At 42.9% G+C, this 13,032-nt stretch overlaps 1 protein-coding gene across 3 annotated transcripts in view; it reads right to left on the bottom strand.

The window, feature by feature from the left end:
• Positions 1–13,032, bottom strand: part of GDNF (glial cell derived neurotrophic factor) — a 57,129-nt gene that overhangs the window by 19,952 nt on the left and 24,145 nt on the right. For all 3 annotated transcript variants that reach the window (XM_074200444.1, XM_074200445.1, XM_074200446.1), the window contains one exon: positions 10,972–11,139. In XM_074200444.1, coding sequence (XP_074056545.1) covers positions 10,972–11,113 — 142 coding nt within the window. In that variant the 5' untranslated portion in view covers positions 11,114–11,139. The remainder of the gene's footprint in view (positions 1–10,971; positions 11,140–13,032) is intronic.

Genomic DNA, 13,032 nt, shown 5'->3' with positions numbered 1-13,032 from the left:
CCTCTAGGAAACCATGAATGATCAGACTCTAGAGAAGTATAGAATGGAATTACAGGAACTGATGCTGAGTAAAAGGAGCAGAACCAAGAGAACAATGTACACATTAACAGCATTGTGAGTTGATCAACCTTGATGGATGCAGCTCCTCTCTGCAGTCCAGAGAACTAGGACAACCCTGAGAGACCTGTTATGGACAACACTATCCACATCTGGAGGAAGAAAAACAAAACAAAACAAAGAAAAAACCTACAGAATCTGAATGAACACTACGTTCACTTTTTAAAAATTTCTCATATTTTTCTTTCCTACCTCGTGGTTTTCTTTTCCCTTATTCCTAATTCTTCATATGGAAAATGACTAATCTGTAAACATGTTAAACATAAATGAAAATGTACGATATTCACCAAACTGTTCGCTGTTGAGGGGAGGGGGGTTAAAACCAAAGATGGAAGAAAATTATGTAACATAACTATGCATATGCATGTGGATGAATGTTGAAAACTTTCATAACATGTAATTGGAAAAATAAAATAAAATCTCAATTGGGAAAAACAATAAAGCAGCAAGAAACAAGATCCAATTAAAAAAAGACAACTTTTATATTCAATGAAATGAAAGCTCAATGTCCCCCCCCCCCCCATCCTCTATGAAGCAGCAAAACTCTGACTCAAAAACCTATTTGGGATTTTCTTGGCAAAGATATGAGGGGGGGGTTGCCATTTTCCTTCCACAGTTCATTTTATAGATGAGGAAACTGAGGTAACCAGGGTTAAATGACTTGCTCATATTTATACTGCTATTAAGTGCCTGAGACCAGATTTAAACTCAGAAAGATGACTTTTCCTTACTCCAGACCTGGCACTCTATACACTGTGCCATCTAACTACTTGAGGGCAAGAATTATTTATTTTGTAGCCTAGCAATGTGCTAGGTACACAAAACAATGTTTAGAAATGGAATAAATTTAAGAAATAATATAAGCTCAGAAGACTGAGCCTCAGATGCTAAGTCACTTATATGGTCACAAAGGGAGTGAAGTGGTTAAGTCTGAATTTGAAAACACCTCCTTTGACTCCAAATCTTATTACCAAGGGGCAGTGAGATGGCCAAGTGGATAGAACACCAGGTCTGGAGTCAGGAAGATCCAAGTTCAAATCTGACCTCAGACACTTACTAACTGTGTGACTCAAGGCAAGGCACAATCCTGTTTGCCTCAGTTGCTTCATCTGTAAAATGAGCAGGAAAAGGAAATGGCAAAGCATTCTGGTATCTTTTCCAAGAAAACTCTGAAAAGGATCATGAAGCTTTAGACAGAAGTAAAACATGATTAAACAACAACAACTTTTCACCAAGCCAAATGAATTTCTTGATTTTCTGCTCTATTGCTGGGAAAAATCCAGATTATCATTCTAATTCATCACTTTAGCTTTGTCTATGAAAAACATTTATCTCTACCAGTAAAAAAACAATAGTATTGCAAGAGAATTTAAATCAATTCATGTTTCTCAGCACCAGGTTTCCAGATTTGTACTTTGGAACAAGTAGTAAGATAATCAATTAACAACATGTCCCAAATGACCCCAATAAAAATCATACAATGGACCTAAAAGAAAGTGAATATTCTCCACCCCTCCTTTCTGTTCACTTTTTACTTGATTCTTCTGGAAATCGGTGTTTTGGGGAGGACTTGAATGTCCTTTTAAAAAGTAGATGTTTATGTTTTCTTATTCTTCTGATAAAGGGGGAAATGGAAAGAGGCACGGAGCTGGTTAGCCGTGAGTAAGGATGTTATTGGCAAATATTTAGAGTTATGACAAACTTTGGAGAGTCAAAGTTCTTTTTGGAAAGTTATTTGCAAGGCTTGGCCAGTTAGGTTGTGCGGTAAATAGAGGACTGGCCTAAGAATGGGGAAAAACCTGAGTTTAAATCCTGCCTCAGACACTTCATTGTGACCCTGCACAGGTCACAACCTCGGCCTCAGTTTCTTCTATAAAATGGAAATAATGCCTTAACAACAAGGGCCGTTGTGAAGCTCAAATGAATTAACATGGACAAAGCAAACCTTAAAAGGTTATGTAAATCTAGTTATTATTATGAGCTGTTAGTCTTCCAGGCAGAGCATTTTGAGGAATCATAGTGGCAGGGATGGGGAATCATTTCTGTTTACAACTTCCTTTCTTATCTTGTCCAAAGAGCTCTTTTAGCCTTAGGACAAAACCTACCTTCTAAAAACAGGTTTAGGTAGGTTGAGTGATGGAGTCAGAGAGCCTAGGCTAGAATAGAATGCCAGCTCTTCTCCTCCTGCTCTGCTAAGGGAGGGGAATTAACTGATCTCTAAGCTTCCTTCCAGCTCTAAATCTATGACCCTATGACGCTAACCTCCCTGGGTCTCATTTGTAAAATGAGGAAGGTTGGATTAGATGATTTCTGTGATCCTTTCCAGTTCTAATTCTGTCTTATGCTGTCAAGTTTCATTTTAATTTCACTTGTTTAAGCATTTTAGTAAACTGATTCACCAAAGGCTTATTTTAAAAGATAGGAATACACTTTCTTAAATATCATCTTAAAGCTACAACTGACAAGCTGTAGATTAAATCATCTCTGGATACACTCTGATACCAAACAGTTCCTATTTATATGTGATTTTTCTCTTCTCCTTTGCTGCATCATCACCCATATGAAGCCTCCTAATTCCAGGTGTTCTTCGACCTTTCTCTCTGCTCTCTCTCTATTCTCTCCCTTGGCAGTCTCCTCTTGTCACATGGCTTTAATTATCATGTCTATGCAGATAATTCACAAGTATCTATATCCAGGCCAAGTCTCTCTCTTGAATGCCAGACCCTCATATCACCACTTGCCTATTGGACATTTCAATGCCAATACATTGGGCATATCAAACTCAACATGTCCAATACAGAATTCATCATTTTTCATTCTCAATTTCAACTCTTTTTCAAGGCTATCGATTTTTGTCAAAGGCACTACCATCTTTCCAGTCACTCTTGTTTACAACCTTGGAGTCATCTAAGTTGACTCCTTGTTCTTTTTACTTTATAAATCCAATCATTTGTCTACAGTTTTCAATTCTACCCATACAACATTTCTTATCTATCCCTTTCTCCCTAATCAAACACCCACCACCTTAGTTTAGGTACTTATCACTTAGGCATGTCCTTACCTCAAGAATTCTCTCTTTAATCCTCCCCATGGTTGAATTAATATTTCTAAAGCACATATCTGACTATGTCACTCTGTGGTCCAGCTATAGTGACTCCCATTATCTCTAGAACCAAATTATGTATGTGAAGAACTTTGGAATCAGTTGTGAGACATGAGAGACAAAAGTTTAGGACTACCCAGTATGGTGAGCCCCCATCAAAGAAGCTGTTGTGCTCTATGAGCAAAACAAAGCTTCAGTAGATCAAAAGGAATGTGAGATGCACAAATTTAAAGATATATCCACTCCAAATGTTCACATGGACTATTTGTCCCTAACCTGTGGTAGATCCTTCTGAGACTGAATTGGTCTGATCAGCCGCAGGGGGACATACTGTACTTTGACTCAACATAGTGATTTCGTTTTGATCCTCTTTGAGCATGAAGGGAACAACCACCCAACCAACCAGGACCAAATACAGATTTTTGTTTGGTGTTTAAAACTTTTCATGAGCTGGCTCTCATCTATCTTTCCAAGATTATTGCATGTTATTTCTCTTCATAGAGTCTACATTTTAGACAAACAAGTCTTCTAACTGTTCCTCATATACAAAATTCAATCTCCTTTACATACATAATTTTTCAAGCCTCCTTCCACATTTCCTCCTCTTAGAATTGATAACTGTACTTCAAAGCTCTGCTCAAACACTTTTTTCCTCTATGAAAGCTTGATTTCTTCAGAAACTTGTCTCCCTCACAAATTGTGCTAATTTTGAATAGACTTGCATAAGTCGTTTCTCCCAGTAGAATATAAGGTTCTTGAAGTTGGGGATGATTTCATTTTTGTTTAGTATATTGTTGTAGTTGAGTCATTTCTCTCATGTCCAACTCTTCATGACACCATTTGGGGTTTTCTTGGCAAAGACAATGACATGGTTTGCCCTTTCCTTATCCAGCTCATTTTACAGGTAAGAAAACTAAGGCAAACAAAGGTTAAGTGACTTGCCTATGATCATACAGCTAGCTAATGTCTGAGGCCAAATTTGAACTCAGGTCTTCCTGACTCCAGGACTAGAGCTCTATTTGCTGTGTCATCTAGCTGTGTCATCTAGTCTAATCCATAATAATGTTTAATAAATGCCTAATAGACATAAGTTAGGTGATTTATTCATCTGACAATTTAGAAGCATGCCATTAGGTTTCTTTGTGATGCAGTGATTTGGTTTCCTGTTCTTCTCAAGAACCAACCATGGCTCCCCAGTATCTACCAAATCAGGGCTACTAATTCTTCTGCCCACTTTTAATGGTCTCTTTGTGGTTCTACTATCTATCCTTCCCCCTCCCCCTCAAATACAACAACCCTTTGCCTCAACAGGCCTGGAATCTATGCTGCCTGTCTTTCCCTCCCTCTCCTCCTTCTCCATGCTCATTCCCAATCCCCCACCTTTTATTCCTACTCTCCTCCCTCGCCTAAAATGCCTTTCCTTCTCCCTTTCATCTTTCCACAGCTACGGTCTTCGGTAGCTACTTTGCCCTGATTAAATATTGTTTACTGTACTCTAATTTGATACTCAATCCATTTGGAAGCTCCTTAAGGATCAGAATCAGATCCGATTTCTCTGTGATGGAGCACAACATGGAGCACAGGGTGGCTGATCAGGAAGTGTTTATTTACAGTCTGGACTCATGGATTTTAGAAAAGTAAGCAAAGTTGACAGGATTCTGCTGAAACAAAGGGGCTCTTTATGAATACTGCTATGCAAGTGCCGAATAACCACTGGAGGAAGGGGACTACTTTTATTTCTAGGGTTGCTATCTTTCAGGCTCTAGGTCCTATGTTACTACAAAAAATAGGTACTGGAACTGAGAGCCAGATCAATTTGAGAGCTAATTTGAGTCTTAAATATTTATATGAAGAGCAACACAACTCGCTATTCTTATCCCTGGGGTATGCTCCAAGAACTGAGCCCCTGAAAGGGGTGCAGAGCCAGAAGTTAGGTTCAGGGGGTACAGATCCCGGAACAGGCCCCTTCCAACCTGCAACCTGACCTGGGCCCATGGTCTGGGGACTGCCATCCTTTGATCCCCAGCTTCATCTCTGTACCAACCCCTTTCAGGGCAAATGAGTTTGTATAACTGTGATTGTGCAACATATGACCAACCAAGAATTGCACAAGGGAAGAAAGAGGCCTGTAAAGGATATCAGCAGAGAGATGTGTGACCGGAAAGGGAGGTGGGCCAGTTCAGCAATGTAGCAAGAGCGAGGGGTAACCCATGGGCAGCTTGTGTGTTCCGCCAAGAACTCCTACCCAATGTCAGGCCATCTGGAACAGCGGATCTCAAATTTTTTGGTCTTAGGACCTTTTTACTCTCTCAAAAAGTATTGAAGATTCCCCAAAGAGCTTTTACCTATGAATTACATCTACCGATATTTACCGTTTCAGAAATTAAAACTCCTTAGTGCCCTTATGACCTCCTGGACCCCCTGAAATTGTCTCTAGGGGTCTCTGGACACCTTGAGAACCACTCATCTTGAAGGCCCCAGCGTATTGGTTCCACTACTGTGTGAGGCATGAACAAGAATTTCAAAGGAAGATTATGGTTAGGTTCTGAGCTGCATTAATGAAGGTAGGACCCAAATAGATGGAATTGAAATATTGGAGTACAAATCTAAATAACATGGTCAGTTGACCTTGGCCCTGTGCTACATTTTAATAGTAATATTAACAGTTAGGGCAGAGCAGATAGAGTGCTGAACCTGAGGTCAGAAAGACCCTAATTCAAATCTGGTTTCAGATGCTTACTATATGTGTGAATCTGTCTCCCTCAGTTTGTTCATCTGCAAAATGGGCATTACCATAGCAGTTATCTCCCAGGATTATTTTGAAGATCAAGTGAGAGAATATTTGTAAAATGCTACAGATCTTAAAGTGCTATATTAAAAACTAGCTCTTATTAAATATATTGAGCTTCAGTTTCTTCAACTGTAAGGGTCGAAGCAAGTGATTTGTGAAGCTAGCTGCTGCTGCTGCTGGTTTTTTGTTTGTTTTTTAATGCTAAATTCTAAATTTTTAATGTTACAGAATGACCGAAATAACAGCTGGGGCAATCCCCAACTTACACAAATTTACATACACACTTTCACAAATAGAAAAGAAACTGAAAGGAAACTGGCTTAGCAATCATGGGGGTTCAAAAACAGATGGGAAGGAGCTGGAAAAGTCAGGAAAGACTCATAGAATCATAGATCTTAAGCTAGAAGACACCTCAGAGACACTGAATCCAAGATCTCACATTAAAAAAGACCTTTTTCGACCCTTTTGCAATTCTTGATTGGTCATATGTTGCATAAGTAGTTATATAACACCAATGACTCAGAAAGGGGTGATGCAAAGATGAAAAGCTATGGAGAAAAGGATAAGAGCCCCCAGACCACTGACATGGGTCAACTTGCAGGTTAGAAGGGGCCTGTTCCTGACTCTGTTCCCCCTGAACCTAACTTCTGGCTGTGCATCCCTTTCAGGGACCCAGTTCTTGGAGCATTCCCCAGGGATAAGAATTGTGTTGCTCTTCATATAAATATTTAAGACTCAAATTAGCTTTCAAATTGGGGCTCAATGTCCTCTTGTGAAAAATGAGGCGGCTAGATGAGATGATTGGTGCAATGTTCCTATGAACCTGTGACTCCCTCCTTCCATCAAGTTCTTTTCCTACATAGCAAAACAGAATGCTTGGAGATTCACCTATGATTCTTCCTCTATTGAAGATACTGGTGAATAGTGAATAGAAACAAGGTAATATGATGGAAGAACCCCCCCCCCATTTAGAGAGCAAAAAAACTACAAGGTAAGAAAGAAAGCTATGTGAATTCAACTAGTTTAAATATGCCTGTTGTTGGTTATTAATATTTTCCAAAAAGATCCTAGATCAGTAGCCCACCCAGTTGGATTGCTCTGATGGCCTCATTCGCATTGAAACAAAACCACCAAATCTTATCTCAAGAATGAACTGGGCACAATATCCATAGATTTCTCTTTTATAAACTCTATTACTGCTACTATAATTATTATTAGTTCTAGCTAGACCTGTTATTTCACTGATGTATTGAATTCCCAGGAAAGAAACTCCTTCCATCAATGCAAATTACAATGACTCTTGCAACATATAATCTTAATGAATTATTTGGCCCTGAGAGGTTGAGGGATCTGCTCAGCATCACACAGCTAGTATGAGTCAGATATAGGTCTTCCTGACTTTGAGGGTACCTCCCTCTACCACACAGACTTGATAAACTTTGGATTTTTTTTCAATGACTGAATTGCTAGCCTTTGAAAGAAATTGCAGAGATTCAGCGAGGAATGTGCTAAAGCCAGTTCCAATTAGCTCTTCAGAGCTGATTTTTAAATTTTTTGCTCATAAATATCTTGGAAATTTGCAAACACTACAAATTGGGACATTATTTATAGTTTGTTGGTTGACTAGACTTAAAAAAGTGTTAATAATGCAAATTAAACTAAAAGTATGCCATAGGTTTTTTTCTTTCCATTTTTTCAGAAAGTCATTTGTTAAACATTTACCAGGATATCCATAGATTCAACCAGTGGAGTCCTTCCTACTTTCCAGTGGAATTCAATGTTTAGAAACATGTCTGATGGTTTACTACAGAAGACTTTGTGCATCATGAGCGAAGAAAAGAACATCAACAATAAACTGGAATTGTGTTGGTGGTGTTATTGCTAACTACTTGCAATGGTTAAGTGTTCAAAATGGACTCACTATCATTTATCTTGTCCTTACTAGGCTAACAGGCCTGCCTACTTGGATATACTTGGAATGAAGCCAAGGTATTTAAGAATGCTTGGCAGTTTCCTCATTCAAGGTCCCTTTATAATTTATATATAAAATAATAAAAAGCATTATAATATAGGACATATTATATACAATATGTAAATTTATAATGTTATATATTATTAATATGTAATGTTACTTTAAAATTAATTAATATAAATCATAATAACAATCTATTGCAAATATTTTGCTATTAATTATATGATCTAACACAGGGGTCTCACTTGTTACAAGGCAATATTTTTTAAAATTTATTTTTAGGTTTTTTTTTTTTTTTTTTTTTTTTGCAGGGCAATGGGTTTAAGTGGCTTGCCCAAGGCTATGCAGCTAGGTAATCATTAAGTGTCTGAGGTAAGATTTGAACTCAGGTACTCCTGACTTCAGGGCCCGTGCTCTATCCACTGCGCCACCTAGCTGCTAAATTTTGGTGCTGGGATTCCAATTCATATCTACCTGAGCCCAAGCCATAATATATGTCCTCCAACGTTATATTTTCTGGTCAACATTAAGACACTCCTCTGCCCACTGAGGCTGTAGTTAGTTTAACTCACCACTGTTTTATCCAGACAGGGCTGGGAGTAAATTCTATTTCATTTCTGCAGTGACTGGTCAGTAGTTAGTTTCCATTTTTCTCTCAAATTATGCTGATGTGATATTGTGTTATATTAAAGGCTTTTATGTCCTTCTTATGTGTATTGCTCTGGAAATGAGGTTTGAAGGTAACTGGGATAAGTAGGTAGCACTTTTACTTTAATGTTACAATAAATTTGAGGTTCTTGCAAATGATTAGTGAATTTACCTCAGCTAAATGGCAAGCTAATGTTTTTAATCAACAGCTCTACCACTTTTAAAAGTAGGCTCACAACACAACTATTTTTATTCATCCTTTGTTTTTTTTTAATTATTATTTTTTTTAATTTAAGGCAATGGGGTTAAGAGTGATTTGCCTAAGTTCACACAGCTAGGCAATCATTAAGTGTCTGAGGTCAGTTTTGAACTCGGGTCCTCCTGTCTGCAGGGCCAGGGCTTTATCCACTGTACCATCTAGCTGCCCCAACACAACTATTTTTGGTAGTTCTCTTAACAGGTCCTTTATATCAGGGTGCCAACAGTATTAGCTTTTTCACTCATGAATCACTCTTCCATCCTTAATTTATCTATCTAAGCTCATCCTATGGCTAGATGAGCTAAACTCTAAAGACTATGTAGCTTTTTCTGAGGCCCTAGGAAGGAAGATGGCTATGTTGTTGTAATTAGGGCCATAATATGCACGTCATATTCCATAAATTGTTTCCTAGCCTTAAGGCCTCTTGGTTGAGACTGACTTTTAATCTCCACCTCTTACCATATGGCCAGAGTGTTCTGGCTGCCTCTCTTATGATTATGATCAAAGTATGTTTCACAGGAATAGACTGGATGGTGGGTTGTGCCTACACTGAGAATGACTTTGGGAAAAGAAAAGAATTCATCAGGTCAGTTCCTTGGATGGGAATTTTTCTATTTCTGCTCTGTTACTTCTGGAGCCTAAGACTTCTTCCCACTGTTCATATAAGGTTTTGAGTGGAGCACATTATATTTAATTCAAATCACCTTTTAAGAAAGACTAGGAAGTTTGCTATTTATAAGATGTCTGAAGCATATTTTTGTTAAACTTAGACTCCTTTTGAAACATGAGTAATCATCTAATTTATTTGTAATTGAGGCAACATGAGAGTATAATGGAAATAAGTCTAGGGAGAAGGATAGAGTCCTATTCAAACCCCAGATTACTCTATAAACTCCAAATCCCCAAAGCAAATTTCCCAAAGCTATCTAGGTCCTCTAGTCCAGTGGGCACAGAAGTCCTCTCTGAAGTAAGATGAGTGGAGGTGGGGAATAGAAGGTAGAATAAAAGTCTTTTAAGAAGCCTTTCTGAAGTTGCTTTGGCAATAATTTTACCTAAAATAGAAATGGAGATTATTTTGCCTGGATATGACAATGCCTAGCTGTGTGTCCTTTCTAAAAAGACATCTTGTCTCTGGTCAGGTTTTTGTGAAATCAGAACCATTCCTTTTGGTAGATGAGCTACTCGGCATGGTGAACCCCAAATAGGTAACACATTTATTAAAACAAAAATGAAATGGCAGCTTCCCTCAAGGGACTTACATTCTAAAGCATATGCTTTTTCTGTGCTGTGGACCCTGTTTTGGCAATCTGGTGAAGCTTATGGACCCTTTCTCACGATAACATTGTAAAATAATTGGAGAAAATGCTACATATTTGTTAGAGGCTAGTGAAAACATGATAAAAATCTTCCATCCAAGGTCTCAGACCTCTTGAAATCTATCCACTTTCTGCTACTTTTTACCAGCATGCACTTTAAAAATAATCCAGTAACTCTGAACCTCCTAGGGATCATAGGCTTTAGAGTTGGATGGAACTTTAGAGCTCCTCTAGTCAGAGGATCATAGATTTAGAGATGGAAAGGACAAACTCAAAAGTCATCTAATCCAAATTTATCACTTTACAAAGGGGAACAACAAGGACTGGAGCAGTGAAAAAAATTTGCCCCCAACCTCCCCAGTTGTATCTAACAGAGCTCCTTTCATATTACATAGAAAGGCCACACATGTGGGTATGCACACACACACACACACACAAGCACACACACACTTTCCTTGCCCACCTTCTCATTTTACAACTGAGGAAACTGAGGCCCAGAAAGATGATGGAATTTTGTTCTAAAGACACAGAACTGGGGTTCAAACCCATGGCATCTGATGCTAAATTCAGTGTTTCTTTCCCTGGACCTTGCTGCCTCACTACTCTCCTGTGTGGAAAAACTGGGTCCCCACCCCCAACTCCGCCCCGGGCTCAGAGAACAAAATCTCCAGCCCAGGGGGCGCGGGTTCTTTATCTTAAACTCTCGGGGTCTGCCCATGATTAGCAGGTCATAAAGGGTAGCGGCGGATGGGGAAGGTTTCTTACAGTCTCCGGTCACAGGAGCCAGGCTGCTGGGGGAGTAGTCTTCTTCTGGCCCTCCGGGCTGCTTCTTACCAGCGGGCAGCGGGAAGGCGGCCACAGTGTGGAGCAGAACCAGGCAGACAGCCACAATATCCCATAACTTCATCTTAGATTCCCGTCCAGCGGCGGCTCCTAGGGGGTGGAGGGTTGGAGTTGGGGGTCAGGAGGGAGAGGGAGAGACGAGAGAGGAGAGGTCAGCCTTCCAGAGGTGCGGACAGCCGCGGAGACCCCCCCCCCCGCGAAGTCAGGCCCCCCCACCCCGTCCACATCCACATCCACGCCAGATGATGTTACCTTCGAGCTCGCAGGTGACTGCTTCCTTAAGGACCCCCTCTCCCATAGCTTCCCATCCCCTTTGGGAGCACCCTGGCCAGGTCGGAATCTCCCCCTGACCGCCTCTGGGACCATTTCAGCTTGGCAATAAGGAATGCTGGGGCTTGAGCTGGGGTGGGGGGAAGAGGGTCGGGCAGTCCCCGAGCCTGCCGGCCGCCCCCACGGCGCCTTCCCGGGGGACCCCGGCAGCCGGCGCGATCTTTCCCAGGTCGGTGCCCCGCTTCCCGCCGGCTCGGGTGGGGGAGCCTCGGGGCTGGGGAGACTCCTGCCCTGCCCCACATCTGCAGCGCAGGCTGCAGCCTCGCGGTCCAAGCGCCTTCTCCCGCCCCCCAGCCCATCCTCCCATTCCCCCATCCCCCCAAAGGCGGCTCAGAGAACTCCCTCCCTCCCTCCCCAGGGGGAGTCCCAGCGTGGAAGCCGACCCTTCCCCTGGCTGGGCTCACCCACACCAAGAGGGGCAAGGACTAGACTAGACCCGCTCCCCGGGGTTCTCGGCACCGAGCGGCTCCAGCCGCTTTCGCTTTATGCACTTGCATCTCCCCCGGAGCGCGTCTGTTTTGTTCCCATTCTGCCCCTCGCCCCGACCAAAGGGGGGGGGGACCAAACCAACAAACTTTTATTGGGGACAGGGGAGGAAAGTTAGTGGGTACCTGGCAGCTTTAATTCTGGCTAAGTGTGAGGCAGCGTGGCGCTTGTCTTACCATCAGATCAACAACACTCTTGAATCTCCCCCCTCCCCAAATGCTCGCCCCCCCTTTACTCCCCCATCCCCTCCAGGAGCTTCTCCCGACACTAGACGGAGCGAAGGCTCCCGCGCCCTCGCCTCCAGCCCCAGCCAGGGTTCTCAAGGCACAAAGCAAGCCGGTTTGCTCACAGCTCCAGGGGAGGGATCCGCCGGGGATGCGCCACGGGGAGCACGCGGCGAGGGGCGCGCCGGCGGAGCCCCCGGGGCGCTGCTCGCTCTCGGAGGGGGAGCGGGGCACTGCGAGGCCCGGGCTGGCGCCTCACGTCGAGCTCCGGCTCGGTCTCGGGGCGGGGTGGGGGCTTAGGGCAGGAGGCGCAGGATACCGTGAATAGGAGCCTCTCTCAGCCAGGGGGCACCACTGGGACTTTCCACGCTCCCTCTGCCCTCCACCCCCCCCCCCCCCCAGGAGGAAAAGGGTATTATTGAGGCAGAAATAAAAGCCGGCCGTCCAACTTCGGGTACGCGAGAAATTTTTTTACTCGCGCCCCCCAATTGGGAAATTGGGAAAAGAAGGGAAAACGTGGTGTGTGTGTGTGTGTGTGTGTGTGTGTGTGTGTGTACACACACACACACAGACTGAGAGACAGAGACAGAGAGACACAGAGAGAGATGTATGTGATGTGTTCCAATTCCAGGATCCATTTACTAGACGCCCACTGAGCCCCCTCCCCTCCCCAGGCTGCGGGCGGACCCTGCACGCGGTGAGTGCCACAGCTCTGCCATTCTTTCCTATTAATTCAAACATATCCGTCGGAAAAGGACAAGCTGACCCCGCCCCCTCCCTCGCTCTGGAAAGGGTAAGGGGGAGGGACGGAGCGCGGGCAGGAGGGCTTCTGCGGAGCTCCGGCCGGCTGTCGGGGCCGGGCCCTGGGCTCCCGCGCACCCCGGACTTGGCTCTCGCCTCCTCGCCCCCAGCCCCGGGGCCAGCTCGGGCCCGCCGCCCGCCT

The sequence above is a fragment of the Macrotis lagotis genome, chromosome X (assembly GCF_037893015.1).
Source record: "Macrotis lagotis isolate mMagLag1 chromosome X, bilby.v1.9.chrom.fasta, whole genome shotgun sequence".
NCBI lineage: Eukaryota > Metazoa > Chordata > Mammalia > Peramelemorphia > Peramelidae > Macrotis > Macrotis lagotis.
This window is presented reverse-complemented; position numbering and strand designations above follow the sequence as displayed.